Raw genomic sequence first — 18,969 nt, forward strand, 5'->3', positions numbered from 1 at the left:
GATCTATCTGATAGAAGCCTATCTAGGTTCAATATTTCTCTTACCTGTACACAGCAAGCTCCTTATAAAAACATTAGTAACTTTCTTGAGAGTAGGGGGCTTAGAACGAAGACAATCAGAGCACAGCTTTCTTTGGCTCTCTTTTAGACCTTTTAACCACAACAAAGCTATTATTTTATTTGTGTAAGCTTCCACTGCAGTAGCCAATTAAAAAAGAACCCAAAAAACTAATTATGTCTTGATTGAAAAAGAGAGCTTAGTCTGCAGCATGAGTGAATACAGTATTTCAAAGAGACTCAGTGCTGGTTTATGATACCTTCAGATAAAGTCATTCTCCTGCAGATCTCATCCCAGACTCATACACAAACCTAGAAAGGTCAAAGGAGTGTTTAAAAGCTGTTGCAACTTCCACAAAGAGATTTTCCCTTCTACTGATCTTGGGAAATCCCTGGGCTATTTAAAGCACCCAAACAAACACCTGTGTTGGGCTGGAAACTGCCTCCAGCTTTAATTCAAACAGGTGCTGCTCCTTGCTTTTCAAGGAACAGACACTGCAAGAAGAGACTGCACAGCAGCATCTGAATTTCATTTTACAGCAGTTCACAGGTACTGTGAAAGATGTTTGATAAAAGACAGAGCCACCAGTACACAAAATATTTCAAGCAGTACTTCACTGGCATCTGGGCTATTGTGCTGACTTTCACATATTCCCTGTTCTACACTTGCATAGGAGGGGAGGATAGAAATGCAACCTCTCTGCAGATCCACAGTTCCAGCTGAAGTACAATAATGAGTATATCCCCTGCACTATTTTAGGCTCCCAAGTTTCATTTGCAATAATTGCTTCAAATGATGCACTATGGACACAATTGAGCACTGCCCTCTTAATGAAGGCATAAAAACCTCCTAGTCAGCAGTACAAGATGTTCTGCATTCTTCAGACCTTAAGAGATTAGGTTTTTAAGCAGGATACAGATAAACCCACAGCACTGCAGAAAATTATTTCTTACTTATACAATGTACAGTTAAATTTATTTTAACCTTTACTCCTGACCAAGCTTATTTTTAGCTGCCCTCTTTTTTGCAACATTACATTATACATATTCATGAAATTCGAGTACCCATGAGATGAAAAGTACATTCAAAGAAATCACTGGTGCTCTGTTTCTTAATCTAATTTTACTTGCCATCAAGGCAACTTGAAGAAGTTACTGTGCCATCCCCCTTTGTGCACCACAAGCAAAGCATCACTATCAGTACCTTTCTAGGCTTATTCTCTCCTAAGAAAAATGTACTGAGATGCACAAATTTCTTAGAATCTACTGCAACAGTAGGGTGGATCAAAATTGCATGGGGAAGAATGAGAAAGAACCAGCAGCTTCATATTCCATTATTTTTCATATTTTTCAGTGCCACAGACAATTTCTTTTTCCTGTGTTTCAATGACCTTGAGAACATGCCATCTAAGGTTTCTGAAAGCACACACAGCTCAGGGAGATGTGTTTTCTCAAATCAGTGCCTAGGAGCAAGCTGGGGAGAGCTGACATTTGCAGCAGACAAGACCATCTGTAGGTCAAACGTGGTGTGTCAGTTGGGGAACAGAACAGCTGGGAAAGGAGCAGGGGCTTGATTTGTAAATTAAGGTTGAGAACACAAGCTGGTCAATGAAAGGGCACACTCACAGACTACAAAACAGAAGTCAACAGTAGAACAATCTAAAAAACATATACTCTGAAATTTAAAAATCATTCATTCCATTTTATTCTCCAGAAATAGAGGGTGATTTAAGCAGACACAAAAGACAACCACTAAAAATGATGTTTTCTCCCTGAGTGCTCAGGCAAAAGATAGAAGGTAGTGATACCTCCTCTATTCCCAAGCCTCCCTTCACCAAACTCTTCGCAGTTTCTGGAGAATGATTTCCAGGTTTCCAAATTTCAAGGATTCTCTCCCCTAGAAGTACAGACTTCATGAAAAAAATCTCTGTAAAGTCTACAAAAGTCATCAGCAATGGCTACAGAAGAACAACTGATAAATGCAACATCATTCCTGCCAAAAGAAATTAAAGAAAGGTTTACATCTAGTGCCTAGAAAGCCCTACCACTGTAAAGACAGTGTAATTATGAACTAATTTTTTAAAATCATTACAAGAAAAAACTGTTAAAAAAACTCTTAAAAGGAGGAATCCTTCCTTACCCTATAGCTGCACCTTAATTCTTGTACTGGCGAAATTAAACCACTGCAACCTCCACCCCAAGGGCCAGCCTTACAAAGCACCATGCCAGGACCTGCAGCCAGGCCACCCTGCAGCTCACATGGTTGCTCTTAAACATCAGCACAGTAGGAATATTGAAAATATATTCCTAATTGCAGTTTAATTCCTTCATGCAACGCTGAAGTTGAGAAGCATTCTGTCTGTATTTTTAAACACAAAAGAGAACTTGACCAACTCCAGAAGTTGTTTTTTTTTAAAAAAAAAAAGGTTAACGTGGATTAATATGTACATTTCCAGTTTGCCAACAATGAATTCAGTCTTCAGCTGTTCAAAGCTTATATGAACCATACTCAAAACAAAACCAGATATCTGCCCTTCCCAAAGCTCAGGCATTACAGTAAGTCAAAGCCTCAATCCACTTCAGTAGCCTTAGAACAAGGACTGAAAAGAGATTTTAACTTTTTGTAAACGTATACAGCGTTTAACAGATCAGGAAGTAAGATATCACTCAGTAGATAAAGTTAAAATTGAAACAATAAAGTGCTTCTGGCACAGATGAGGCTGTTCCATATAACACATAATTTTATAAAAAATCCTTTCCTGAGTGAATTAATTTTCTATGCAAGCCTGAGTGTGATTCTATCACTAAAAACAACTGGGAAATTACTACTGGCTAAAATACTGAGTTCCAAATTAAAAAAAATAAAAAATATCAGAGACCAAGAAACTTCAGGTTTCAAAATAATTCTTTAAATCATCTACAGCTAAATCTGATAGGCATGTGGACAAACAAGGATGAAATAAGAGTAAAAATTTCACATTCAAAGGCTCTGCATACTATTTCAAGTTTCCATATCCTGAAAAACCCAATTTAACTTACTTCAGGGCTCCTAAAACTTTCTTCTCTGATATCTTCAGACCATAATCTACTTGAACACACTCAAATGATCCTACCAATCTATGTTCCACTTATCAATGATAATTCTAAGTGTGACAGATTTAAGCCAGTTTTAATACTCTGATTATTCCTGTATTTTTCCAACAGACTCTCTGAACTTCCCTCCCTGGAAGTTACAAACTGTAACATCCATAGAGTCCCATGTGTCTGTAGAATCACTGAATAACCACCTGTCCCTTACTCTGCAAAGATAATTTGTACTACTACAACATCCATCATTGTCATCTCAAATTCCCCAAGGGAAATCAGTGTTGGATTTAGGCAGAGACAGATTTATGAATTTCTTTCTACTACTTTCTCCTCCCTCTCAGTAGATATTATCTCAATTTTCTGGCCTGAATCCACCTACCAGAGCAGGAATCTCAAGTATCAGCACTGAAGTATCCTCCAAGCAGCCACAGAAATTCTGTCCCCTGTGAAAGCTGTGGCTGCCTATGGAGTTCATGATGAAGTGGAAGGGAGTGTTAATTTCATATTTTTTGCACAACTTATTTCCAGCTGGAAATTTTATTGTCATTCTGCTTATTCCATGCCTCTCCTATGAGAAATTTATAACATTGATACAGTAGTTTTTATTTACTGTATGTAAAGCAATCTCTTTGTAGGCTTCTCTCACAGCTGTGTGAGTCATTAGTACCTGGAACAAGAGCAAAGTTATGCTAAAAACCAGTATTTCACATCTGTCATAAAACGTTCCTGCTAAAGAAAACTTTTAATACCTTATGCAAATTTAGAGATTCAAAATCCCAATAGTGCTTCAAGGTTATGAATAAATAGGACCCATTTTGCACAACTGATGGCACTCATTAGAAATCAAAAATTTGGATTTTCAATATGGTATTGATCAAAGCATAACTGTTGAGTAATTGGTTTGTTTATGAAACACACTAATGTGCTCTTTAAAATTAGCATAGATTTCTTTCCTTTAGTGCTTTCCAGAGATGCTCAGCTCTGTTTTCAAGGGTCTGCTGTTTCTGAGGAACATCAGCCAAGATGTCGTGCATGTTTGCTAAACAGGTACAACACTGGGAGCTGGCATTAAACATGGAAAGATGGAAATGAGGGCAGGCACAGTCACACTCCTCAGTCCATGCAATGCTCTGGTGCCACTGGCACTACAACCTGTTCTGAAACACTGCCAGCAGCCCTTCAGGGCCAGCAGTGCCCCTTGCACACCCAGAAACTGTTAAGGAAGAAGTTTTCTGTGAGCCTTTCTTGTCACTCTCAAGAAGAAAGTGTCCTGCTCATCAGAGGAGACACAGATGGACAATCCCACACAGCCCCTCTGAGATCAGGCAGGGCAGAATGCAGGGATGTGACAAGCTCTCCCCAAAGAGCACCAAATCCTCCAAGATCTCTTTCTTAATTAGTACAAGAGCAAACATTATTATATAAACTCTTTCAGTATTATTTTAAAGAGGCTTTTTTTTTTCTTCAGAAGATTCTCCTGATTCTGATGCAGTATTCAAATGTATAAACTATTCCCAGGAAGGCCTCGACAGCATTATCAAGTAACAGAGTATCTGATTGATTTTTAAATGCATTTAGACTATTACTGTAACCATGGTATTATATAATTAACTTGGTATTTACTTTCTCAGCTCTTTTGCAGTTGCACATTAAACACTTCATGCAAAGTGTCAGCTGATACAAATCTCAACATCAGCCACCTGAGGTTTTATTCAACACAGACTTTTTCATGGGTTTCTACTTCTTACCTAAGTCATATCAAAAGGAATCAAAACACAAAACCAGAGGAAGATTCAAGCCCAATGCATACAATGAGTTTTAAATAAAGAATGTGTGAAGCATCAATATTGCAGCTGTCTAATAAATCTTCTACAGGAAGAAGATTTTACAGGAAATCTTGATAGTTTTTCATCTTAATACAGAACTGCAAATTATTTCATATTAGTGATGTTAATAGCTCCTTTTTTTCTCATTTTCTTTAAAACATTAGATTCTGACGTGTTAGAATAACTGAGATTGACATGAATGGCAAACCCTGATCCTTTTAAACAATGTAACTCCCAAAGATTGAAACAATAAAATTCATTTTCCCAACTAATACGGTGAAATCCCTGTTTAGCATTATCTGGAGAAACTCAAGAATTAAACATTCAGGTCCCAGGAGGGGATTCATGTCATTAGATTGCTTGAAATATTCCAACATCTGTGCCTTGGTTCTTTCCTTGACTACATTCACTGAATTTCTGTTAGTGTATCTTGTCTGACCTTTTCAAACTAGGCTCCAAATTTATCAGATAACCTGCTCTTCCAACAGAGGGGAATTACAAAAAAGACATACTGGATACATTTCCTGAGTGTCTCTTCCTCGATTTAAAGAGAAGAAAAAGTCCATGTACAAAAACCATACAGAAAATCCAACTGGTTTCCAAGAACACACCAACCTGCAACAAAATGGCAGTTTTATGCTGGCTTTTCATCAGGTTGTTGATGGATTCAAAGAGTCTCCTCATTGATTCTTCAAATTCTATTTGTTCTTTGCCTTCATATAATCTGTTGAAAAATGCATTAGGTTATTCTTTCAGGTTTCATTCTCCCAAATGCAACAGATTTAACATTGAATATATATTTCAGAAGCTGATCCAATATTATGTACATAGATATTTCCCCAATGGGTCATAATTTCTATTCACTGTAACATGTGGGAATTCTTCAGTTTGAACACTATAATAAACACTTTCAATTGTTTTAAAAGCCTCTAAACCATGACACGTCCCAGACTGGAGCTTATATAGGTAATTTTATTTACAAAGTAACTTGCATGCAAAAAAAAAAAAAAAAAAAAGTTTTGGTTTTTTTCCCCCACTACAATTGAGATACTCCAGGATATTTTTCACAAATTATGACAATTTCTGTCTTCTGCTGCTGTTGCCACTTTTTCCAAGAGCTATTTTTACTGGCCTCATTAACCACTCTGCTTTTTGAAAAAACTCTCTGTTTGACACTTAAAAGTTTGAAAATGCATTTAAATTGAGCTCACTCCATTATTTCTCCATCCCCTGTTCTAAAGTTTGAATCCCTCAGATTATCTCTCCTGTATTGTTCATACTGGCTCTTAGTATTAAATACTGCCTACATAAAAAGTAAAAACACTGGTGACATGTGAAAATAGTTATGTGAAACAGCTGTCAAGAGTTAAAGAAAAACAAGCTAAGAAAAAAGCCAAGAAGACAAGAGAATCCTTAAATGGGAGTAGAATACTGTGAGTTGAGTGTTGCCTCTTCTGCTCCATCAGAAGAGAAAAATCTCTTTTTAAAGTTATGTATTGCCGTGTCATTTGATTTTCTTTTCAATTTGAAATGTAAGACTGCCTACAACAATAATAGTTGTCCAGTGAATTTAGAGTTTCAGACCTCTAGTTAGGTAGGAGTAGATATGTGTAGCTGATCACCTGAGTATGTAACACATTGCAATAACCTATTTTATTACAGATTGTCCAATGAACACTTTAAGCTGCAAGATAACACGAGGGATTCAAATGAGGACCAAAGTTCTTCCTGAAACAAACCTCTTCTGCTTTCTGGCCTTCATCCAGACAAGAAATTTTCCATAATCCTCTACACAATGCTTCCTTCCCCAAAACTCTAATATACCCTTCTGCCCTGACACCTATGATAAAAATATAAGATAAAGTTGTATTCTGCTCTCCTGAGCACCATCTCCTTCCTTATACAGCTTTACACCTTGTTTATCTGTATCCATCTATAAGTAGTAAGTTCCTAGAGACAATAATTTTTCTAAGGTACTATCCATAGCAGCAAATTCCTTCTGAATCTGGGACTTCAACCAAACCATCATAATCCAGCGAGTAAACTTCATTAATCTACTATTAATCTACATGTTTTTTTTTTTTTAATGGACAGTGGGATATCAGAGATAAATTGTATTAGAGCACCCACGGAGGATAAGATAGCTAGAACAGAACCTTCCTGTTCTGGTGAATGCCAGCCACAAACACAACACCCAACTGTCCCTACAGGTCTGAGTCTGCACTGCCTGACCTCTGCTCCTGCAATCCTTCAGCCACAAAGGGAAATCAGAACAAGCTGTAGGGGGAACCCAGCTCAGGATAAATGGAGAAAGAGAAGCAGAAAGCAATTGAGGAAATGGGTCTGTGGTATGTGAGGAGAGTACAGTTACCAGTGTGTAATTTTTCTCCTTCCACTTTTCATTTCCTTTGCTCTCCCCTCCTCCTTTTACCCTTTTCCTTGTCCCACTTGTAAATATTACACCTCAGTTTGCCTGAGCTACACACATCCAGTCCCTGGAGCGTTCCCTGTAAATTCCTCAAGAGGAGGTCCAAAACTCTACATTCAGTGTGACCATGGTTGCTGCAATGACACTGCTCTGTGCACAGTCTGAGGTGTTCTCAAGGACAAGTCTCCAGCCTCCAGCCATCTGTTGAGACGTTTGGCCATCCACTGGTCTTAGGCCAAGCCACCTGACACAAAGAATAATCACCCTTTGAAACATGCTGCTATTACTGAACACATCTCTGGAACTTACACTGAGAATCAGAAAGCAGATTCTGGAATATTCCCTCTACAAAACATATCTCAGCATTATTTGTATTTTAAAGCAGTTGCCAGTTTTATTTGTAAAAATAAAAATAAAAAAAAAAAGCTCTGTTCTAGAATCAACTTTTTCTACTTCTCAGGTGTCCTTCTATGTCTGATGTTAGACAGCTAATTAAATTGCAATATCTGAGTACTTACTGGGAAAATAATGTCCTTGATCTAACAATGAACTTGAAAATATATTCCAGTGCTTTCAGAGTTCTGAGGATAGGTTCACATTGCTCCCCTCGGCTGGAAGTATCCAAGTATGTCTTCAGAACACTCATTAATTTCCTGAAGTTTAAAAACATTTTTAAAAATAATTTTCAGTATTATTTTTTAATTAGCTTCTTTGGCAGCTCTAAATACATGTTCATGCTTGGTCAAGCACATACAAGAAAACAGACTGAGTGTATTTCTGGATTTATGTTGCACAAATTCTTTCAGTATAAACAAATGAGGAACAAATTCTTAGTTGCACAAGCAAGAGAGAAATCTGAAATCCCAAAAGAGCAGCATGACTTTACACAATCCTTGAAGCACCTTTACGGAAGTTTGTAATACACAAGCACAAGGTATCACAAAATATTCCTTCTGCCTAGATCCACTGCACAGAGATTAAACACCACTGCATGCTCTAATTAACAGCATGTAAATATAACATGTAAATAAAGCAGTACACAACAACATCTGCTTAAATTATTTATTTTATTTAAACACTTCCTTACTCTGTATCTAAAAGCAACTTTTGGCTAAAGACACAGCTGGCTACCAAAGACAGAAGTTAATCTAAAACTAAGTCCCTTAATTTAGCAGTGGTTACAGAATCATCTCAAGTGATTAAAGCAATACTAATGATGCAATTTTCATCTTAATGCAGCCATAAGAACTAAAATAAGGGTGGCTGGGGTTTTTTTCCTACATCTCTACAAAAATGGAGACCTGCTGTCCCCTGCCCTAAACAAACCAAGCCAACAACTCTGTGTAACTAATACACATGCCCAGCCTAACTCACATTTCAGAACCAAAATGCTGTGCTTTCAGCCTCACAGCCTCCTGGGCATTACATCCATTGTGTGTTTCCATTTGCTCCTTTTTACAGCTTCTCTGAGTTGGAACAATATTTATCCAGCTTGTACGTAGGGGTAGTGCATGTTAAGCCCTCTCACAGCTCTCTAAAAGCCAGGAGAAAGCATGACTCAACAAGAACTGAATAAATAGGTAACAGTTTGGCCAACCAACCATATCATGTTATAATATGTCTGGGACACAGTATTTCCTTCCTAGTTAGGAGTTGGCCACACACACACTTGTTTATTTCATAAATGATTCTGGAAGCAGAGTACATCTTCCATGATGTGCATTGAATCAATAATGCCAAGAAAACACATGACGTGGGGAATAATCATAAACATTATTAGTTTGCCTCTACCACATTGATTAAGTCACCAGAAACTCCCAGCCAGGTAAATCTTAGGAATATTTTATGCAAATAAGGCTGTCCTGAGAGGTTCTGTACCCTTCTTTTTCTTCTTTCACAGTGCTATAAAGCACTAAATTACATGTGCTTATTACTTATGGAGTGAGAGGGGATTGAAGAAGAGCATATAGTTTATGCTTGAGCTTTCTGAGCCCATTCATGCTCATTCCACTTTACTGAGGTGTGAGAAAGGGCTGATTTTGCACTGCTGCCTTTCAGCTTTAGGAAACTCATGGTCTAATGCATGATTTTTGTGACATTTAGTGTTGAGTTGGAACTGATGCAAATTCAACACAGACACTGGAAGATATCCCCAGCTATTCCAAACCTCCAGCTCAGGTCTTCCATGTACTATTCATATTCCAAATTAAAGTTCTGCTTCCATCTGCCGCTCCATTAAGCTGCCAGAACGAGACATCAGGTAGATTAAAAACCCACATCCATTCTCTTAGAGGACATCCCAGAGCTCTGCACCAGCTGAAGATGTTACCTTCCTTCATAATTCAGTCATTTTATCCTACCATCATCTGCAAAAGCCTATTCTAAATAAAGTAGGAATCCAGGATTAAATTTGGTGTATAACATGTCTGCACAGTTTTTACTCTTTTCTATGAGTCCATGTCTTCCTATCTGGGTGTTGTGTAGAAGCTCCAAAAGTTGAAAACAAATAAATAAAAAATCCACAAGTTCATCCATTGGTGTGACCACGTAACAAATACTAGAACTCCATTTCACAGCAGGACATGTAACAAATACCAGAATTCCAGCTCACTGCACTGAACCCCTCCTGACACAACATCAGACTAAAATGCATACGAAGACTTGACAGTTCCCAAACAATTATTTTTCCTTTGAGTTTGCTTGATGTGAATAAAATGTGGAAACCTATGTAAATGGGCTAAGGAGAGCTTCAAGTCCTCACCTGAGGCATTTCAACTTAAGGCCAGGGATACAAATGGAGAGGCTTTGCAGCACAGCATCTTTTGATAAATTTGACAGGATACAGGTGAAGTGCTCAGACACAGCAAAATCCAGGTGACAGACAACAAATGCCAAAGCATCATTTAACCCCAAATCATTTGCTATGGGTTCATTAATTCCACTTATAATCAAATGTGTCTCAGAGGCAGATAAGCAAACAGCAGCATCAAAACAACAGTCACCATAAATTACATCAGAAAAGTCACAAGCAGGATTTACTTCTTTTATGTCATGGTGGAGGTTTAGGAAAAAGGAGAAAGAAGAGAAAACTAACTTACTTGTATGCCAAGGTTGCACTAAAGTGCTGCTGGATATATGCTTCCAAAACAGTGTTAAAGTGCTGAAACTTACGGTCTGCAATGAGCCCTATGATATAGATCTAAACAGACAGAGACACAATTAACCAGAGTCACATTGCAAACCTAAATATTCACTTTCTTAAAATATTTCTGGTAATTTACCATTTAAGTTTTTAAAGAAATTTCATTTTCAGTCAATGAGTAATATTCCTCTGTTCTATAGAGACTTTAATTCTCTGAACTGAAAAACTTGATATTTGCTTCAAAATTTTAAGTTTCTTTTCTCTGACAAATAAACTCGTTGGTGCTGATTCTTACCAGTGCATCAAAGACAAGGATGTCATACTCATTACTGTGGGAATGTTCCATCATGATGTTAAACAGGGCATCCAATGTATCCTGGAGAAACTACAGAACATGAAAAGACAAACTGATGACCAATTCGACTTGAAAATCTCTCAGGAAAATTTTCTGATAGTAGACTTGGTTTCTCCCAAGTTAGAATTTTACTACCTTTACAGAAGGTTTTAAATTGAGAAAACATTTCCAAGGGTTTAGGCTCTAGTTGCTTTAATTAGGAACCTGCATCCTCAGACACATGAGCAATCAATAATACATGCTTAGCTCAAAGCTTATGGAAAAGATAAAAATATTACATAAATGACAAAACTTGTTAAAACTACATTCCTTAGTGACACAGATTAGTGGTTGCTATTTTCACATATGTATGTTGATTAAAAAGACTTTTCCTGCTTCTGTGGTCTGATTCAAATTCTGCACTAAATCAAAGTATCTCAGTGACTTGGGACACAAATCTTTGGTTTAAAAAATCAACTCCTCTTTCTTCCTCTTTTTTTTTTTGTTTAATTCTTATTCCTTCTCTCCAGAGATATCTAATGTTTATGCCTAAAGACACAAAGGTAATCATATATGCCATTTTCCAAAATACTAACAATTTTTATTCATATACTCATTAAGTTAAGGAAGTGCTTTGTTGGGTACATAGCACTTCTTGGATTTAATATCAACATAATATTAATTTAATATTAAGAACTGCAAAGAAAGTAGTAGGAATTGTTTATGATACTTCACGTAGACAAAAGGAAAGAGATGAATAGATATTGTGGAAAATATTTTGTCATTACTATCTTCATCTCCTAGTAATAATCCTGGAAATCCCCCAGCCCAGCAATGGCCAATACCAGAGATCTGAAACTAAAAAGTAGGAGGAAAGCTGGCCAGCCCTGTGAAGGATCCTGTCTTGGCCTTCTTGCTCCCTCTAATGAAGGGCTTTGCTCATGTCTTTTGCAAACTAACAAAGGCATTATGTATGAAAGGGCCTGAAATATAACTATTATTAGAATAAAGATTTAAAGATTTACCTTCACTACTTCCTCTCCATCCACAATCTTCAGCTTTTCCAGGTTCTCCTGAAGCAGCTCTGGCTTCATGCGCCACTTCAAGAGACCCAGCAAGCCCACTAATAGAAAATAAATGGGCAGACATTGCAATGTAAAATCTGATTTATCAATTTGTGCAAAGCTTTTCTTTCTAAACTCCCACCTGTTTAGAAGGTACATACCATTCTGAGTTAACTTTGTAGAACAAACAAGAGTTGAAATGTAAAATGCATCTCTTGAGCTGACTGAAAGCCCCCCAACAATACTTGAGCTCCTGACTAAGGTTGCTCCCTTGTTTTCCACGTGCAGACGTGTAGAAGGCAATGTCAAATAAGCACCAGCATCCTCCATTTTTTTACTGTCCCCCTGAAAAACAACACACCTTTCATTACATATTTCACACCCCTGGATTTAAAATTAGACTTATTTTGTACTTTTGTACTAGAGAAGTAAATAAAACTGATGTGCAGGAAGGGACTTTGAGGGGTGACACCCCTGGCAGCGTAAAAGCAAGAGCCAATCTCTCATTTAAATGTTGGTGGGTGGGGAACACTGCAGAATATCGAGCATCACCCTGAAGACTGTACACAGGACATAGACAGCATGATTATAATACCTGCACACAACTTCAAAAAGCAGAAAGCAGGACTGAGTAAGGAAAGAATAGCAGCACTATTTTGGTATCCTCATTATAACTTCATACCTAGATCTTGAACATTAAAGATCAGGGCATGGTAAGATTATATTTTAAATCCGACAGTATGCTGCAGTAACTAATGACATGGAATATGTGCTTTTCAGTAGAATGAAGAGTACAAAACCAGAGAGCCAGCAGAGGTTTTTCCCTCCTCTCTTTCATCAACTTCTGTGCCACAACCCCAAAGATTTTCTGTGAGTCTTAGGATTCCCAGACAGGAAAGAAGTCTTAGACAAAGACAATAAAAATCATGCTCCTCACTGTTTAAAGAACACAGTGCTTCTTTAACAAAATTGCAGAAAATTTCTGGAGTGATGATGTTGTCACTTAAATGACAAGTGATGATGATGTCATTTAGAGCTACAAAACTGTGACAAGATATGACTCAATTGCAGACCTTTATTCTACAAATGTGGATGAACAAGGAGCTGCAAAGACCATGATCTAGAAATACATTTTATAGCTTTTCAGTTTTATCTGGTTCAGTGACTGCAGATGTGTGGTTTCTACTTCAAATCAAAGAGGCAAGGTTAAAAATTGACTATAAGAGACCTAGCCAGACAAGAAGCAAAACCTTTATACAGCAAAACACACAGCAGTACCAACATCTATGATTGTATCAGGCTTGCCAAATAATTACTTCCCAAATTTCTGGAAGCAAAATAAACTCTTGAATTCCTTCTTTTTGGACAAGTCAGACAGACAATGGGAAAAAGATGAAGTTTTGATCCAAAAGTCTCTCAAAAAGATCCAATGCCTAAAGACAGTTTAAACTTTGCAGTTTTCAAATTACTTATTTAGAGAGGCCAGGTGTATGACTGCTTTAAACACAGCTTACAATTACTGTTTTTAATACTAGAATAGGCAAGCATATGTCAGAAAATCTGTCTGTTTCTCACAACCATAAAGTAGGTCAACTCCATTTAGCATTTCTCATCCATGCTGTCACTTCAAAAAAAAAATTACTGAGCTGATGCAAAAATGAATTAGGTGGAATTTCACAACCAACATTAACCACACAGTTTTCCTTCTAGTCTCAATATTTTAAATGATAGTTTCAATGAAGAGAAGATAAATAACTATATGCTGCCATTAATCTCTTTTGGCTTGCCTAAGCAACTTGATTTAGTTGCATGCATCTCACTTGGTATTAATGATACAGCAAACTTGTTTACTGAGAAGAATGCTGAGAAATAACTTAAGTTTCCTTTGTACTGGAAGTGATTTCTTGTTCTTAGTTCCTGCTAGACACCATTCTCCAAGAGGGCAAATAAAACAAAAGTCAAAACATCTGTTCTCTGCTTCCTTCACAAAAGCTAAAGATCTGTTTCCAGCCAGGACCAACTAAAGCTATTCTTCACACCCAAAACCATATTGCTGAAACTTTCAATTTTGTACCTGAGGAACTACACAGCAACTCAAAACAAGCATTTTCCTAAGACTGCATTCCCAGATTATTCATGAGATAAAGATTCCAAGTGGATCAAACACTTCCCATATCCAGCAAGAGGAGTGGTAGCCACCCAAGTACAGAGCTGCAGCACAACTTTCTCTAGAGTACAAAAGCACAAATACCAGTAAAAAGAGTAATCATCTCTCAACTGTGCTTGGATAACATCTTTGTGTCATTAAAATGCAGAGCAATATTTACTGACAATGGAACAGGGTACACCTTTTCATTTTGGTGTTCATTTTTCAGATGGAAAACACAGATGGAAAAAAAATCTTTGATAGAATAATAAAATCAATCTAGCACAAGCAAATACACAGTGCAGCCAAAGGCAACAGTGTGAGAAAGAAAAAGAGAGAGAGGGGGAGAGAGAGAGAGAGAGAGAGAAAAAGAAAGAGAGAAAAAGAGAGAGAGAAATCCGAGCCCGTACCTTTAGGACTAACAAATCATGGATGCCATCATGGAGAGTTGTTCCATCCTCCTTCATTAATCTTATGTAGGCCATTGCAAAATTCTTTTCTCCCTTATCTTTAGCTGCAAAGCAAAAGACTTTGGGTTGACTACCCATCAATGAATTAAAATTCCCTAAAGTAGAAATTCCCTACTTACACTCCTGGGTCGACCTGTGCCTGAACATGAAGCGCAGATGGATCCTCTGCATGTCCTCGATGGGGACTGCTACCTTTGGTAAAGTCAGAACATAATGAGGAGAGTTATGGGGGGTGGTTGCACATGTAATGAGCCCCTATTTTAGAATAAATGAGCCCCACTTCTTCTGTTTCCAAAGTGCCTTTCACAGGCCATTTCAAAATGCTGAGTCTGATCACAGAAGTGAAGTGGGGGCTGGTAAGCAGTGATCTGTTAGACTTTGCTCAGAGTCTGGCACCAGCAAAGAAATGAAGCACAGAACCCAGTGAGTTAATGCACACAGGTGCTAGAAAACAATCACAGTGCAGTCCTACTGCTCACCCTTTTAACCACAGAAAATTAAACACCTCTGCACTATGCAACTCCCACATTTCAGATACAGGCATTGACAACCAATTTATTAAAAAGGTGAAAAGAGTATGACAATTTCAGCAAAATAAATGGATGGTATTTTAGTGATTAAATTTAGAGTAAAGCCTTGATGAGAATCACAGGAACTTGCGAGTGCTTTATTCTTTCTTCTTTAGGTCAAACATGCAACATAAAAGGCCAGCTGTGAAAGGAAAAGCACAATTTTTCATATTATCAAGCTTACAGTTCTGAAAGTATAAGGACTTGCACACCTTTGTGTGCATTCACAACTTCCCTTCACAAACCTTACTGAACAATGCCTTGATATTAACAATGCTTTTCAACAGGATCTGCTGTTAGTGATCCTGTACACAAGATTGAATTACGGGATAATTTTTAAAAGGACCTAATATAATAAGCAATAAAAAGAATGGGTCAGTGTTTTCAAAACAACAAATAAACTTGTGTTTGAAATGACACTTCCATTCCCTCCTTATCCTTCACCATCACAGGTAACACACCTTAAGGCAATAATTGCAAGTTTGTCATACATGGCTATTTTGTCTTAAAAAAATCATGCAAGCCTGTTACAGTTTCTAAGAACAGTTTCTGGCAGCTTCTGGGCATTTCCCAATCACAGATGTTAAAGCTTGATTAGGTAATTAATAGTATGTGTCTTTAAAGAGAAGCAAGAGAGCTTTTTCTCTTTGAAATCAGAAGGGGTTGGTGTTTTAATTTTGGTTTTGGTTTGGTCTGGTTTGTTTTTTAATTGAAGCTCCTCATGTCCATTGTTTCACCAAAATAGAACAAATGCAGTATTTCATTTTTGATGAGCCCTATTAGGACATAAGGTTATCTAAGATGATCTCATTTGTTTTGCTGAACAAAACCTACACATCACTTTCTAGGCCAAATTTCAAGCCTCAGTGACCATGTATCTCTAATAACTGATGTATGACTAAGGCTTCATGCTTCAGCTGTAGTCAGGGACAAGATGGTTTTTGGAAGAAGCTGATGCTGTGCAACCTTTCTGTGTGAGGCATTAAGAAGTGAAAAAATAAAGTGGGAAGTTTCCACGCCATACCTTCAATGTCTCCATCCATCGTGGCTGCTTGACCTGGTAGTAAACAACAGATCTGTACTCGCTCACGGGTTTGTCCCCAGCTCCCAGGCACACTGCATTCTTACAAAAAGAGGGAACAAACAGTGCTTAGTGCCTCGTTCATTTGGGTACATTTTGGAGCAGTTTGGGGTAAATTAACTTGAGCAGAACCAAAAAGTCCCCAGAGAGCCTCCCCTCAGAGTCCCGAGCCGGGAGCTCCAGCCCGGCCCTGGGACGCGGCCTCCCCTCGCGGCCTGCGCTCCCCGCCCTCACGGCGGGTTGGATTTGGATATGGCATCATCCAAAGTTAAATAATAATGACAGCACCAACAGAGGGGAAGCACTAACGTGAAGACACTGAACTTTCCAAGCCTGTGAACACAATGGAAATAAACATTTACCATAATATACGGGTACAGCCAGTGTAATTGCATTTTACAGGGGTCACACATAGTGGGCTCTAAGAGATGTGTGAAGAACATAAAATCGATTGATTTCTCCATCTGATGAATTTAAGTAACCAACATGTCATTTCAATTAGTAGAAGAAATACAAAAGGGGAAAAAAAATCTAGCTTCATTATTCAGTTTATTTCTCCATTTATTGTAAAATACTTTCTTCCAGCAGAGTCTCAGAAGTTCTAGGCCACGCATCCAAACTGGACATTGTAGAGGCACCACCAACAAACAATTAGGATTTCCCATTCTTTAAAGACTGTCTGAACTAGGACAGAGCCAAGTGAAAGATTTGATAAGCTTCAAAACTTGTGGTTTTCCTTAGTGAGTCTGTGAAGACTTGGCCTGCATCTGGTCTGGCTGACTGCAGCTGAGCTGTACACGCAGAGTAAAAGTTACTGCTGGACAGGGAGGCACCAAGAGCCTGATACCTGCCAGACATGAAACCAAAGTCCCTGAAGGAAGCAAACATTAAATGCTCTACTGAAGGCACAGATTCAACTAATCCAATCCAGGCTGCACTAACTGCTGCACAGGTGCAATAATCCTGCTGAAAATCCAGTGAATCTTAAAAGTCTGCTTCAAACACCAGGATGCCCTGTGACCAGAAGGGTGTGATGCTGGTACCTGAAGATGATTTGTATGGTCTGGTCAGAGGGATTTAACTGCAGAAAGCATTGTCTCATCTGCCTGAGCAGAGATTTTTCAAGGTTTATGCACCTACTTGTTTGTCACCTCTGTGACATTCACTTGGAACAAAAGTCCTATTCCTTGTGACAGTAAATCAAGGGTTAGCTCTGCAACTGGAACTAGTTTGATCCCTGAACAGAACCAACCAGTTTCCTGTGTAGTGAACACATACCTGTTATGAGAAACATTGATAAATTCACGGGTTTGAAAGTCTGTTGGTTTGGGGTATCTTTATAGGATAAAGAGAAAAACCAGCCACTTTTGTTATTATTTGCATTCAACAGAATTTCAATTACCTCCTCAAAATTGTTGCTTAAATATATCCAGGGCATATAACCCACAGAAAGCAGGTATGACATTTCACCTCAAAGACAGGGAGACAAATTCACTTTCTCCTAAGATTTGCAGAAATTCTGTATCTGCACAACTGAGCATGCATAGTGTTGGAATGCAAGATTTAATGCATGGTAATAGGTTTATTTCTCTAAAGAATATTTTTGTTTATATGTGATTTGACAGAATACAGAATAAACTTCTGTTCATGCAAGTCATGGTCAGGTGCTGTCATAGGTACAGGCAGTATTTTGTAATCAATGCTACAGTTTGTTGTGTGAACCTTAAACATTATGTGGGATTAGAATTTTCTTTACTCAAGCCTTCAACTTACATTTTAAGCAGTTAGTTGCAGTTCATAAACAAGTCATGAACCACAGTGTTCTGCTCCATCTTTATTTATCTCAAGAATGTCTTTATGATTTCACCCTCATGATTCCAACACTATAAAGCTCAGAAAAGGACAGGTCAAAAATCCCCCTGAATACCAAACTGGTGATAAACCCTAAGGAAAAGACAAAGGATCTTCAAAATGGGAACAGACAAGCAAAAAGACATTGTAAATATTTATATTGCATATGTAATTGTTGTCACTAATTTCATTCTTTGCCATGTACTTAATTCAAGCGACAGTGACACAGACTTCCTGGCACAAATCAAGCATTTATTATGTAGCAGAAATGGTACTTCTAACATTTCAGTGTGCAAATTGCATTCCTCTGGGAATTTCCTCAAGAAAAACCCTAGAGTAAGAATGCAGTAATTGTCAGAATCAGCACTTGTTCCTTGGCACAGCTAAAATAGGTCATTGAATGTTATTCCTTGTTACATTTTTATGCAAGAATTTTATAGGGCTTTAATAGGTTTTAATTTTTTTAAAAATCATAAAACTTATTTGTCACAAGATGTCACAGGATGACACAAGGAAATTGAGTTTTTGAATAGTGGTGTTTTATTAAATTGTGTTTTATTAAATTATGTTTTACATCAAAAATTCAGCTCATGTTTCTATGCCCTTCATGCAGAAAAAAAAAGAAAACTTACTGGCAACACTTTTCCTTCTTCATCACAGACACACATTATCACTTCCACATTTCTCTGAGTTGTTTTATTGTATTTATCAAAATCTCCATACAGCAATGTAATATATATGTCATTTCTTATATCTCCTAAAAGAGAAATTGAAAGGTTAAAAAGCAATTAAAATGCTCTGAGAGCATAGGATCAGCTGAACTACGCATGAGTACCTCACTGTTAGCTGTGAAACAGAAAAAAATTCATTATTTTCCATCTGAACTTAAATTTTCAGTTCTTTATCTTTGCTAAG

General features: G+C 37.7%; 1 protein-coding gene across 1 annotated transcript in view; it reads right to left on the reverse strand.

The window, feature by feature from the left end:
* Positions 1-18,969, reverse strand: part of DOCK2 (dedicator of cytokinesis 2) — a 155,514-nt gene that overhangs the window by 115,174 nt on the left and 21,371 nt on the right. The window contains exons 14-23 of the mRNA XM_053991478.1: positions 18,687-18,811; positions 16,147-16,245; positions 14,673-14,745; positions 14,494-14,597; positions 12,099-12,282; positions 11,899-11,996; positions 10,835-10,924; positions 10,496-10,596; positions 7,916-8,050; positions 5,585-5,693 (exon numbers count right to left, since the gene is read on the reverse strand). Of these exons, the coding sequence (XP_053847453.1) occupies positions 5,585-5,693; positions 7,916-8,050; positions 10,496-10,596; positions 10,835-10,924; positions 11,899-11,996; positions 12,099-12,282; positions 14,494-14,597; positions 14,673-14,745; positions 16,147-16,245; positions 18,687-18,811 (1,118 nt within the window). The remainder of the gene's footprint in view (positions 1-5,584; positions 5,694-7,915; positions 8,051-10,495; positions 10,597-10,834; positions 10,925-11,898; positions 11,997-12,098; positions 12,283-14,493; positions 14,598-14,672; positions 14,746-16,146; positions 16,246-18,686; positions 18,812-18,969) is intronic.

The sequence above is a fragment of the Vidua macroura genome, chromosome 15 (assembly GCF_024509145.1).
Source record: "Vidua macroura isolate BioBank_ID:100142 chromosome 15, ASM2450914v1, whole genome shotgun sequence".
Taxonomy (NCBI): domain Eukaryota; kingdom Metazoa; phylum Chordata; class Aves; order Passeriformes; family Viduidae; genus Vidua; species Vidua macroura.